The following is a 13,827-nucleotide window of genomic DNA, read 5'->3' as shown; positions in this document are numbered from 1 at the left end:
GCAAATCGTGCAAAAAGTCAATTTTATTAGTAATATTTGGACAGTGTATTCATGCTGCGGCTCTGGCGCATGCGTATTTTGTCTGCCCTGTTGAGGGCAGAGCAAAGGGCTGCAGTGCGCAGGTGCCGGAAAAGGTTAGAGAGGCCCAGCATCTGTGCACTGCAGTACTTTGCTCTGCCCTCAACAGGGCAGACAAAGTACGCCTGCACCTGAGCCACAGCGTGAAGACTAGAAGAGGATGTCATCCTATGAAGATAGGAGGTCCCGGACCGGACCGCGATGCCCAATGGACCAGACCGCCCCCCCAGGTGAGTACAATCTAACCTGTTTTTCTTACCTTTCAGGTTACATCGGTGGCTGATCTACAGCATTACCGAATACTGTAGATAAGCCCCTGATGCTGGTGGTCTTAGCTCATCTTCGATTTTGGGGGTGACAGGTTCACTTTAAACAATAGGTCATTTCCTGATGATTTCTTCCTATTAACAATTGTTCTGTGTGCCTAGAATGTTTGTTAGCCTGTGTAAAAAAAGCCATGAATTGAGCGGTAATTGGCTTGCGTATAGCCATCTGGCGTTTGTTTAACACCATGGATCTTGTCATGTAACTTAGGATAAACACAGTAGATAATAATAGCAGACTTACTAATGTTTGGAAGGGAAAATTACAGCCATTTCAGTCCCGCACATACGATCTTCCAGGAACATTTTATAAATACAGGTCACCAAGATTCCACTTTTAGACATGTCTTGCTAAGCCATACCTCTTTGATAGGCAATTTCCAGCAAATCTAGACTATTGGGCAAGTATATAGCAGTGTGTTACTGGCATATTTATGTGCCAAAAATAAATTTGTGATTTTGATGCCACAGAGGTATGGCTTCCAATATTCTATAAAAGAAGAATGTATTTACAAAGCAGAAGTATTATTATTATGATGCTGGTGTGCTGCTGACACACCATTGTGTCCTTTCCGCAATATATAGATCCAAAATACTTTTGCATATTGCCTCCTTCATGAGCCTTAGATTTCATACTTTTTCCCTTTTTAAAAAAATTGCTACAACACATTGTGTAATACAAAAAAAGCTTCAGAGACACATTGCTTCTTGTTGAGAATAAGGTGTCTTACTGTCACTGATAATATGAACCTATAGGGACTATGTATGCCATCTACAATGCACTTAATATTTAATCTTGTCTAGAATCCATTTACGAATGCTCAGATAATTGTTCACATCCATTAACTTTCTGTTCAATTACTTGCTAAATATGTTTTTTTTTTTACTTTCCCTCAGCACTGGTGACTCTCACTGGAATCAGCATCTACATAGCATATTCCGCTGCAGCCTTTAACTACGCACTGTACTCCTTAGGCAGCGCCATTCTATCGGAAATTGATATTCGGTTTGGATGGTCCTTGGCTCTTGCTTGGATATCCTTCATCACAGAGGTGCTAACTGGGATGGCCTTTCTCTTGGCCGCTAGAGTTACTGGTCTTAAACGAACTCGAGACCAGGTTATTTAAAATATGTAATGAGCCATGAAAATAAAGATTACGATGATATGTTCTTGGATGTGAAGATCAACGATTACGTTGCAGATGTTCTGGATGTCAATCATGGTCTATCAAAGGAAAGAACTTTATCAAGAAGACTACATACCACTTACCTCAGAGTGAAAAATTAACCATTTATGGATATAATTCAATTTCTGTGCTAGCCAGCTTGTGATATTCCTTCAGAGAACAGAAGCAATTAATGGACATGCCTTGCGATCATCAGTGTTACTGTACTTCAAAATTTGACAGTGGAGCAACCAATAACTTTTGTTATCCATTCCATTTTGCTTAGGAGTTGTGGAATAAATGTGAAACTCAATTTTTTTGAGCCAATTTACTATAATGAACCTAATCACAGAAAAAAAACTATAATCTGCACCAGGGTTGAAAATTAAAGCAGTTTTCGTGAGAGAGCTACTACATCAACAATGCTATCAGAAATGGTGGCTGATGGACCAGAATAATGGATATGGATACAACCAACATAAAAATCATCGTGAAGCAGAAGCGATCAAAGCCTTTCCTTTACCTTACTTTTCTGAACCACGACACTGGAGGACTGGATGTAATGCCTCTGGGAACTGATCTACAAGTCTTCTAAGATATTTGTCCAGATTCATCAAACAGTTTAAGAGAATTCTGACATAAAGCTGTTTGAAACATCGCAACCTATATGGACAATTCATAGTTGTGCAAAGATTTTGCGACTTTTGGAAGTTTTTTTGCTTGCGTTGCCAACTTTTTAAGGAAAGTAAGGAGGGGGCGTAGCCACAAAAGTAGCGTAAGTTAGAACGGAAATCCATACATTGACTGTAATATACTTGTGGGGGCACACGGCAGCTGAAAGATGTGGACACCTCTTAATAAATGTGACACATCTTACTCCAGGAGAATCTTCATCAAGTCTGGAGTGCAAAACACCAGTCTTCAAGAAGGAGCCCCAATGGTTCACCAGAAAATAATTTTATGATAAACATACTGTAAAGACTTTTTGTGTTTTTTATTAAGTTTTCATGTCATATTATCTAAAAAACATTTTTTTTTAAACTTGAATTCGTGCAGTTTTCACTCTGGCTACTAAGCATAATACACAGACACTTCATGTTCTGTAAAATAACTTTTCAACAGGTATTTATTTTATTTATTTATTTGACTCGCTTATATAGCGCAATTAATTCCACAGCGCTTTACAGACATTATCCGAACTGTCCCCATTGGGGCCCACAATCTAAATCCCCTATCAAAATTCACATGCTGTATGATAGTCATTACGATTAAGAGCTAGTGTAGCTTGAAATGCGTTGTCCGCTATCATGTTTTTTTTTAAAGTTTTCCTTTTCATGTTTTAAATCTACTAATAAATGTGAAGTTTTATGGCTTTTGCGGTTGCTGGATTTTCCCATTTTCTTCACGGTTCATCTAAATTCACTTTGGAGCGTGGAAAGAAACTGGAGAACCTGGAAGAAACCCACGCAAACACGAGAACATACAAATTCCTTGCAGAATGATCTATAGATAACATAAATCTACCAGTGACAATAGGTATAGGTCACAGCCCACCTCTGTCCCCTTCTCTGCATGGCGACCTACGCATAAAACATGCCCAGAACACTGTTTCACAGAAGAGACAATGAACATAATCTCTTTCTGACTTTTGATTCCAATGCTCTAAGTCGCAACTGTAAAGCGAACTGTAAAGAGGATGCTGTCATCTCAGACAAGATGCCTGCTCCAATAGAAAATAATAAATAAAACACAAACAACCCCCCCAAAAAAATCAGTTTAAAAAATATAATCTAAAGCAGTATTTTCTATTAATAATCATATGTTCCCTATAATAAGACTCCACTGCTGTATTCTTCCAAGCATGTCTTCTACAACTGTGCCAGGGAAGTTGGGTTCATATACAAGCACTTTATAGGCATCACCACTGAAGAAATGTGGCAGTGTGTTTCTCACAACACATATTACATTGACACTAGAGATGAGCAGATTGAGGACTGAGTTTGAAATTTGCAGTTTCAGGCAATTTAAAACACTTTGAAATTCGATTACCATTTCACAAAAACAAAACTTTGCTGAAGCATCAGTGAGCGGGCTAATGTCTTCTTTCATAGCTGGTCAGACATTCCCGTAATGCACTGCAGATATGACATCTTACAGATTTTTATACCTTGTACAGTTGTGGTCAGTACCTGGGCCATCACAGATCAGCGGTTCATAGCAGAGGACAGTTTGCATAGTAGAGCCGTTTTCCATCGCCAGAGTCACTGGGTAAGTCTCTCTCTTCTATAGAGTGTAAGCTCTTATAGTGGACAGGGTCCTCTCTCTCCCGCTTCTGTAGAGTGTAAGCTGTTATGGTCAGCTGCGTCCTCTCTTTTTTTCTCTCTCCTGTATAGTGTAAGCTGTTATGAAGAGACGGGTCCTATCTCTTGCTTGCAATGGGTAAACTCTTATGGTCAGCGAGGCCCTCTCTCTCTCCTGTAGAGTGTAAGCTCTTATTGTCAGCATCAGAGGCTTAGCTAGGAGTTCCGGTCGGGGGGGGGGGTGAGACATCTGAGTGGGCCCCTAACTTCTCATTACTAGAGTTGAGCGACCTTGACCTTTTTAGAGTCGAGCCGGGTTTCGCGAAACCCGACTATCTCAAAAGTCGGGTCGAGTGAAATCGGCCGATTATGGCGAAAAGTCGGGATCGACCGAAACACGAAACCCAATGCAAGTCAATGGGGCAGCATAGTCGGCAGTGAGTGGGGGCCAGGAAAACACCTAGAGTGCCCATTTTAATGTCAAAACCATCCATTCTTCTTAATGAAGCTTGTCAAGCATAATTTACCTTATAATAATTGGAAGGCATTTGAAATTGGGGGTCATTTGGCTAAAGTTGTGTGGGGTAGGGCTGGTTCAAGTAATTAGTGGGCCCAGGAAATCTGGACCACGTCACGGCAGTGGAGCAGGGAGAGGTAAGTATTTCAACTTTGCAAGTGCTGTGATCCTGAGCAAGCAGGGGGGGCCCACTTGTTGGCATTGGCACTGGCACAGGGCCCCTCAAAGTACAGCGGTGTGTTTGCACGGCGGGGGCGCCTCCCACCGGCAGCAACACTTTTGCGTACTATGAGAGGCCCTGTGCCAGTGACGTCGCCAACTAGTATTCCTCCCCCCACCTGATGAAGGAACCTGCACTTTCATCTGCACCTTCCTCTTTGTCCCCGTGTAAGGTGGTATGGTATGCGGGAAGAGCAACCTGACTTTCAGCAGGGTCACAATGTTGTTGTGTAGCATGCACGGGGAATGTTGCGTTATGGGTCAATGTACCAGCAGACTCATCTATCACTGGCTGGGCAATGGGCACGATGAAGTGGAAACACAGATATAGGCCCAAAGAATAAAGTGGGCTAAATGCAGTTCAAAATTGGTAACACAGGAATAACCAGGGGGCATTGCAGTGGAGGACAACTGGAATGAGAGGCTGACACAGAGAGTAGGGCCAAATCAGTAAGTAGTCGAAATGCAGTTCAAAATTGGCAACCGTAGTAAACAGGCGGCACAGCTTTGTTCAGTGGAGGAGAACAGCAAGGAGTGGCAGACACCGATAGTAGGCCCCAACCCAACTAGTAGGCCAAATGCAGTCTAACATTAACAACTACTTAACGAGAGCCTGAAAATGGAATTTCAGGACAGGAAACCAGGAGAACAGCAAGGAGTGGCAGACACCGATAGTAGGCCCCAAACCAACTAGTACGCCAAATGCAGTTGTTCCATTTAACCACAATTTAATGAGAGCCTGAAGATAGAAGCTCAGGAAAGGCAACCTGGGGAACACCTTGGAGTGTAACACACCATCTCTCTCCACCCCATACCCATTTTGTAGGCCTAATGCAGTGTACTTTTCTACAACTACTAAACGAGAGTCGGAAGACCGAAGCAATGGCAAGGAAACCTGGGGAACACCTTGGAGTGTAACACACCATCTCTCTCCACCCCATACCCAATTTGTAGGCCTAATGCAGTGTAGTTTCCAAGAACTACTAAACGAGAGCCGGAAGATCGAAGCTCAGGAAAGGCAACCTGGGGAACACCTTGGAGTGTAACACACCCTCTCTCTACACCCCATACCCAATTTGAAGGCCTAATGCAGTGTAGTTTCCAAGAACTACTAAACGAGAGCCGGAAGATCGAAGCTCAGGAAAGGCAACCTGGGGAACACCTTGGAGTGTAACACACCCTCTCTCTACACCCCATACCCAATTTGAAGGCCTAATGCAGCGTAGTTTCCAACAACTACTAAACGAGAGCCGGAAGATCGAAGCTCAGGAAAGGCAACCTGGGGAACACCTTGGAGTGTAACAAACCCTCTCTCTACACCCCATACCCAATTTGTAGGCCTAATGCAGCGTAGTTTCCAACAACTACTAAACGAGAGCCGGAAGATCGAAGCTCAGGAAAGGCAACCTGGGGAACACCTTGTAGTGGAACACACCATCTCTCTACACCCCATACCCAATTTGAAGGCCTAATGCAGCGTAGTTTCCAACAACTACTAAACGAGAGCCGGAAGATCGAAGCTCAGGAAAGGCAACCTGGGGAACACCTTGGAGTGTAACACACCATCTCTCTACACCCCATACCCAATTTGAAGGCCTAATGCAGCGTAGTTTCCAACAACTACTAAACGAGAGCCGGAAGATCGAAGCTCAGGAAAGGCAACCTGGGGAACACCTTTGAGTGTAACACAACGTCTCTCTACACCACGGAAGGGCTGATTCTTAGGAAGGAAGGCTGTTGGAAATAAGCATTGCGCGTCTGAGGGTGATTATATTCTTATTAGGTATATACTCACCCTCGGACGCGCCCTGCTTCTTTATTTGGAATGAATGTTTATTTGCAATGTGGTGTTGACTTTCTCTATTATTTTGGTAATTAATGATTTTATTATTTTCATTGTTTTGCATCTTCTCGGCAATAATATAAAGAAGACGCGACAGGACAACACTCGGTGGATGCCATATCTGTGTTTTCAATTTAAAAAACCTTTCAGTTAAATACTTGCAGGATAAAGTAATTGTAGCTGGTGGCCATTTTTAGTACTGTACCAGATTTTAGTTGTGTGTTTGTTTTTAATGTTAAAATGTCTGCATTTGATATCTCACCAGTATTTTCTTTTTTATAAGCAAAATACTTTTTTTTTTATTTTATGATGTTGGTTCAAGGGGTACACGGGCAGCAGTAGACAGGTCAGTGTAGGCCTAGTGGAAGGAGGGACCGCAGACAGGCTTCGAAGCCCTAACATAATAAATTGGGCTGCCTGTAGGCAGTTTAAAATTGGTTCCAGGGGAACACGGGCAGCAGTAGACAGGTCAGTGGAGGCCTAGTGGAAGGAGGGACCGCAGACAGGCTTCGAAGGCCTAACATAATAAAATGGGCTGGCTGTAGGCAATTTAAAATTGGTTCCAGGGGAACGGTATTTGTTGCTGTCACACAACTTACACGGTGAGCTATAACTTCAGTATGATTTAGCTACCCCTTTACAAGTGGGTGAGACCACAACGAAAATCAGCCACAATGTTACACACTCTGTTGTTGTTGGCAACAAATGAGATGGCACACACGCAGGACTGTCACTGAAGCGCAAATGTAAATATTTATCTCCCACTGATTTGTGTTTGTTTTTTTTAAAAGGGAGACTTCAGAAAAAAAAAAATTAAAAAAAAATTATTTTTTACAGAAGAATTTATAAAACAAATAAAATGAAATGATTGTTTCAGGGAGAATTTAGGAAAAAAAAAAAAAAAAGGCTTTGTAGGGCCCACTGAGTGAGAGAGGACGCACACAGGAGTCAGGAGTGGCACACAAGCCCAGAGGCCAATATTAATCTCCCACCGATTGATTTAGTTATTTTTTTTGGTAGATTTTGGAACCCAAATCAAGCAAAAAAATTAATAGGCTTTCTATGGCCCACAATTGGGGAGAGAGAGAGAGAGATGGCACACCCAGGAGTCAAGACTGGCACACAAGCAGAAGGGGCAATATGAATCTCCCACAGATTTTTTTTTTTTTTTTTTTTTTCAGGGAGACTTTAGAGAAAAAAAAATACAAAAAAAATAATTTTTTTCAGGAATAATTTAGAAACCAAAGAAAATAAAATGATTTTTTCAGGGAGAATTTAGAAAACAAATAAAACAAAAAATAGGCTTTCTAGGGCCCACTGAGTGACAGATGACGCACACAGTAGTCAGGAGTGGCAGACAAGCCCAGAGGCCAATATTAATCTCCCACTGATTGATTTAGTGATTATTTTTGGTAGATTTTGGAACCCAAATCAAGCAAAAAAATTTATAGGCTTTCTATGGCCCACAATTGGGGAGAGAGAGAGAGATGGCACACCCAGGAGTCAAGACTGGCACACAAGCAGAAGGGGCAATATGAATCTCCCACAGACTTTTTTTTTTTTTTTTTTTTTTCAGGGAGACTTTAGAGAAAAAAAAATACAAAAAAAATGATTTTTTTCAGGAATAATTTAGAAACCAAAGAAAATAAAATGATTTTTTCAGGGAGAATTTAGAAAACAAATAAAACAAAAAATAGGCTTTCTAGGGCCCACTGAGTGACAGATGACGCTCACAGGAGTCAGGAGTGGCACACAAGCCCAGAGGCCAATATTAATCTCCCACTGATTGATTTAGTGATTTTTTTTGGTAGATTTTGGAACCCAAATCAAGCAAAAAAATTAATAGGCTTTCTATGGCCCACTATTTGTGAGAGAGATGGCACGCTCAGGACTGGCACACAAGCCCAGAAGCCAATATTAATCTCCCACTTTTTTTTTTTTTCCAGGGAAAATTTATAAACCCAATAAAATAATAAAAAAATAGGCTTTCTATGGCCCACTATCTGAGAGAGAGAGAGATGGCACGCTTAGGACTGGCACACAAGCCCAAAGGCCAATATTAATCTCCCACTGATTGATTTATTGATTTTTTCAGGTAGAATTTAGAACCCAAATCAAGCAAAAAAATTAATAGGCTTTCTATGGCCCACTGAGTGAGAGATGGCACACACAGGAGTAAGGAGTGGCACACAAGCCCTGAGGCCAATATTTTTCTCCCACTGATTGATGTTGTGATTTTTTCTGGTAGATTTTGGAACCCAAATCAAGCAAAAAAATAAATAGGCTTTCTATGGCCCACTGAGTGAGAGATGACACAGACAGAGATGGCACTCTAGCAGAAATGTCAATCTTAATCTCCCACAAAAAAAAAAAAAAAAAAAAAAGGAACTGTCCTTCAATTACTATCTCCCTGCAGTAATCTCAGCCAGGTATGGCAGGCAGCAATAAGGAGTGGACTGATGCACAAATTAAATAAAAAGTGTGGACAAACAAACAAGATAGCTGTGCAGAAAGGAAGGAACAAGAGGATTTGTGCTTTGAAAAAAGCAGTTGGTTTGCACAGCGGCGTACACACAGCAATGCAGCTATCAGGGAGCCTTCTAGGGCAGCCCAATGAGCTACAGCGCTGAGGAAAAAAAAAAAAAAAGGAGCTTCCACTGTCCCTGCACACCGAAGGTGGTGTTGGGCAGTGGAAATCGCTACAGCACAAGCGGTTTTGTGGTTAATGGACCCTGCCTAACGCTATCCCTGCTTCTGACGAAGCGGCAGCAACCTCTCCCTAAGCTCAGATCAGCAGCAGTAACATGGCGGTCGGCGGGAACTCCCCTTTATAGCCCCTGTGACGCCGCAGACAGCAAGCCAATCACTGCAATGCCCTTCTCTAAGATGGTGGGGACCAGGACCTATGTCATCACGCTGCCCACACTCTGCGTTTACCTTCATTGGCTGAGAAATGGCGCTTTTCGCGTCATTGAAACGCGACTTTGGCGCGAAAGTCGCGTACCGCATGGCCGACCACGCACAGGGGTCGGATCGGGTTTCATGAAACTCGACTTCGCCAAAAGTCGGCGACTTTTGAAAATGTTCGACCCGTTTCGCTCAACCCTACTCATTACAACTATGCTGGCGCACCCTAATAGTGGATGTAGGAGAACCTCAGCAGATGATCCTGCTGTAAGTAAGAAAAACTCCACAAAGACCAATACTGATATCACCGCCATATTGTGACCACATAGTGGCAGATACCAGTCCTAAAAAGCATACAAGTGATCACAGTACACTTATGCATGGTTACTTACAGAGGACGTTCTTTCCGATGGAATTGTTCACTTTTCCTGTCTTTTCCATCTCGCCCAGACCGACATGACAACTTCTCCAGCTAGTTCCAAAGTGTGAACAGGTGCTGAACCTAGAGTCGCCAACTCGTATATAGTCAAGTAAATCAGGCAGCACACTGCAGCGCTAAAACATGCAAACATGAAACACAAAAATTGAACTGCATTACTGCACTAGAAATATGAAAATTGAGAGCGTATAGCACTTAAAAATGGCCAATTTTATGTGTACCTGGTAGCCACTTTACGGCATCTCTCTTATACCAAGTCCTAAACTTGCCTTTCCCCGCTGAGAATAAATGTCTCCATCTGAATGGGTACATGTGAAACCTCTTCTTAGACTAAAATTCTCTCTCTCTGTGGAGGGGTATTGGACCTGCTGTAATTAAAACACCTGTGGCTAGGAGGCGGAGTGCTCGATCAGAAGGCTAAAGAATACATTTAAAAAAACCTGACCATCACATCCAAACACAGACTAAGTGTGAACAGGTGCTGAACCTAGAGTCAGTTCAATTTTCGTGTTTCATGTTTGCATGTTTTAGCGCTGCAGGCCCCCACAGTAGTCCCCACCCTGTATAATGGCCCCCACAGTAGCTCCCACACTGTATATAGGCCCCTACACTGTATGATGACCCGACAGCAGCCTTCAAACTGTATAACAGGCCTTGCATTATCTCCCAAACTGTATAATGACCCCCGCAATACCTCCCACGTTGTATAATGGAAACCGCAATAGCTCCCACACTGTATAATGACCCCCGCATTAGCTCCAAAGCTGTATAATGACCCCCGCATTAGCTCCCACACTGTATAATGACCCCTGCAATAGCTCCCATGCTGTATAATGGAACCCGCAATAGCTCCCACTCCTTGGATTTTGGTCGCTGTCTGTGCCTTTCTGTGGGCTTATACTTGCACAACCCTGATATATATGACAAAGATTTAAATAGAAGAAAATAGAAACAGCCAGTAGGTGTGTATAGAGGCCAACATATGGGTATAGCTCCCAAAATGTATCCAGGTAACCCTAAAAGAATTCTCTTGTCTGGACAAGCCCCCAAAGAGGGAAACGGAAACAAGGGAACAAGAAAAAAGAGGGGGAAGTAGAATATTACCAATGTAACGAAAAAAGTACACCTCCTGGCTCGTCTGTTCCTCTCTTTTTCCCCTTCTCCCCCTTTGGGGGTCTTGTTGTCTAGACTCGGTATATGTTCAGGGGCCCACACCCATACGTGATTTTCTATACACACCTACTGGCTGTTTCTATTTTCTTCTGTCTGAATATGTTTCATATATATTCAGCCTCAACTTATTTTTTTAATAAAAGGTTTTACAATGGGATGTTCGTGTTTTCCACCTTAGATTTACTGACATAAAATCATGGAGACACTAGTCTAATAGGATCCAGACCTCAGCTACAGGATATAACATATATATAGTCTGATAGGACCCGAGCCTCAGCTATCTGATAGAATATATATATATATATATTCTATCAGATAGCCGAGGTTCGGGTCCTATCAGACCAGTGTATTTGTGTGTGACAAGACTGGCCAGTAATGAGCACTGATAGACTTGACCCCGTCTGTAGGACCCCACAGATGAGGATATTTCACTCTTTCCAATATACAGTATATATAGGAAAGAGACATACAACCTCATTTGTGGGGACCTGCAGCTGGGGTCACGTCTATCAGTGCACGTTACTGACCAGTCTTGTCTCTCTATATGAGGCACCTTGAGATTTATGGCTGCTGCTTTGAAGTCTTTTACATATGAGGTGATGCTCAAGCAATTTGCATTCACAGTGACCCGATCTGTGCAAAAGTTCAAGCAGCCGCCATAAAACTACAGTGCCTTAGTGACTGCAGATACAGGATAAGAATCCCTCCTTACCAGGAGAGCAGCAGAGTAGTATAGAAGAGTGAGCTGTTACTTACACCACTATGTCCTGTCCTGCTCCTCTCTGGCTGGAAAAAGCAGCGCCTTCCTGACTGCTTTGCAGTAGACAATCCCACTCAGTGTGCTATGTGGGCATGTCTGCAGTATACTGGAGGCAGCTGTCAGGTACAGTGCTGGCACCCTGCATATATACAGCATCCCCAGGGGTATGGGATATGTTCCTCTGTCTCTCTTCGACCACTGCACGTAGTAGTAAAGGGAAATCATGTCTCCCTGCTCTACCACAGAGCTTAAATATATCGGTGAGCTGTGCACGCTGATATAATTAAGTGTAATGTAGCTCCAGGTGGGCCTCTGTGAGCGGTGGGCCCGGGGCGACTGCCCCCTCTGCCCTCCTGGTAGCTATGCTACTGGTCAGCAGGGTTCTCTCTTTCTCCTGTATAGTGTAAGTTCTTATGGTTAGCAGGGTTTTTCATCTCTCTCCTCTCCCCAACATAAATCTTTTGAGCAATTACAAGCTTTCCAGTATTAAGATGTGTGCAAATGTATTGGTATTGAATCAAATTTTAAGGGAAAAATTGGCAAATCCAGTGCATTCGAATTTCAAACAATTCAGTCATCTATAATTTACGCAGTTCTAACAAAATGATCATAAAATGCCACATACAGTACTTATAGAAGAAGTAGCGTATAATGTACCTGGATTAATATTACCTATGAAACTCTTTTTATTGTTATCTCTAGTATCCCTATATACAGTAAATCCTTTAAAATCATACATGCCATTTTGAATTTACAGGGAATCGTGAAATGACTAGTGTTCATTAATAAATGATATGTTTTCATAAATTGCCTCTTTCTGTTCATTGATTTTTACATTAAAGGGTTTTCAAATCTTGAAGTATATTTCGGGACACACTATGTAAATGCAGATTACCAAGTTGTTACTGTTTGCAATATGCATACTGTCAGGATTCCCCTCTAATAAAAGTTCAAGTTGCTGATCACATGACCACAAGTATGTGATTTGCATACATGCAGCCTTGTGCCAATTAGCTTTAGCACGAGTGTAATGCGAGTACAATCCGGTTTTTCACAACTAGCATCCGATTTACATCTGAATGCAGTGCGATTGCTATCCGATTGCAATGTGATTTTAACATGAACTTTTACATACAGCAATTCTCTATGTCATTTACACATAGTTTTCAAAGGAAATATTCGTCAAAACACAGATATGTATATATATATATATATATATATATATATATATATATATATTGTGATGCAATGGTAGGACCATAAACATTGAGATGGCATGAACCCAAGTAGGTTCAAACAAAACGTTCCTTTATTGTTACTTCACACAGTCTATTAGCAATACATAGTAAACGGCTTCTTCATCCAGGCCAAAGGAAAATACACAGTACATGGCTTCTTAATACAGTCCATTAGAAATACACAGTAACCGGCTTTACATTGACCTCCCCTTGTCCCGTTTGCTCCCTTTGTCGCCCGCTGATAATAAGTCTCTTTACTCACACTGTGTACCTCGCGCTGTCTTCCGGATTGCAGCCTGGCAACACAAGACAGCCCGGGATGCAGGGTGTCAGTTCCTTTTGCCCCTGTGTGGCTCCACACACAAAGAGCTCTGCAGACAACTGCTCTGTCTGCTTCCAAACCAACACTGACACACCTCCCCCTCTACTACAGGGCTTTTAATCAGTCACTGCTTCACCATTCTAATTACAGCCACACCTTTGTCTGCAGTACACCCTCATGCAGTTACTGTCCCAGGACAGGAGAGAAAGAGGACCTTGTCAGGACACTACAGGCCGCAAGGGACTAATAGTCAGTGCAAAGCAGAAGGCTCCCAAACTGACTTGTCAAAGTGGTTTCCACCTGTCTTCAGGCTGCCTGGACTCCTGTCTTCAGGCTGCCTGTCTTCAGGCTGCCTCAGTCCAGGTTACCTGTTGCAGGTAACCTGGACTAAGGCTATCTAACACCAGTAAACCAGGTAAAGACTGCAACCCTGAGTCCTCCGTTTATTTACCGGCAAACCACCATCCTTGCTCACTACACTGGGAGCCCTGGGTATCACGCTTCACCTGTGGGAAGCGTTATCATCTTGCTGCAGTAACATT

The 13,827-nt window shown here is 42.5% G+C and overlaps 1 protein-coding gene across 1 annotated transcript in view; it reads left to right on the top strand.

Annotated features, from left to right (window-relative positions):
* TMEM114 (transmembrane protein 114) overlaps window positions 1–2,945 on the top strand; it is a 39,958-nt gene extending 37,013 nt beyond the window's left edge. The window contains exon 4 of the mRNA XM_069733991.1: window positions 1,299–2,945. Within this exon, the coding sequence (XP_069590092.1) occupies window positions 1,299–1,528 (230 nt within the window). The 3' untranslated portion in view covers window positions 1,529–2,945. The remainder of the gene's footprint in view (window positions 1–1,298) is intronic.
* Window positions 2,946–13,827: the final 10,882 nt, after the last annotated feature.

This window comes from Ranitomeya imitator, chromosome 7 (genome assembly GCF_032444005.1).
Source record: "Ranitomeya imitator isolate aRanImi1 chromosome 7, aRanImi1.pri, whole genome shotgun sequence".
NCBI lineage: Eukaryota > Metazoa > Chordata > Amphibia > Anura > Dendrobatidae > Ranitomeya > Ranitomeya imitator.
Note: the sequence above shows the minus strand (reverse complement) of the source record. Positions and strands in the feature narration are given on the sequence as shown.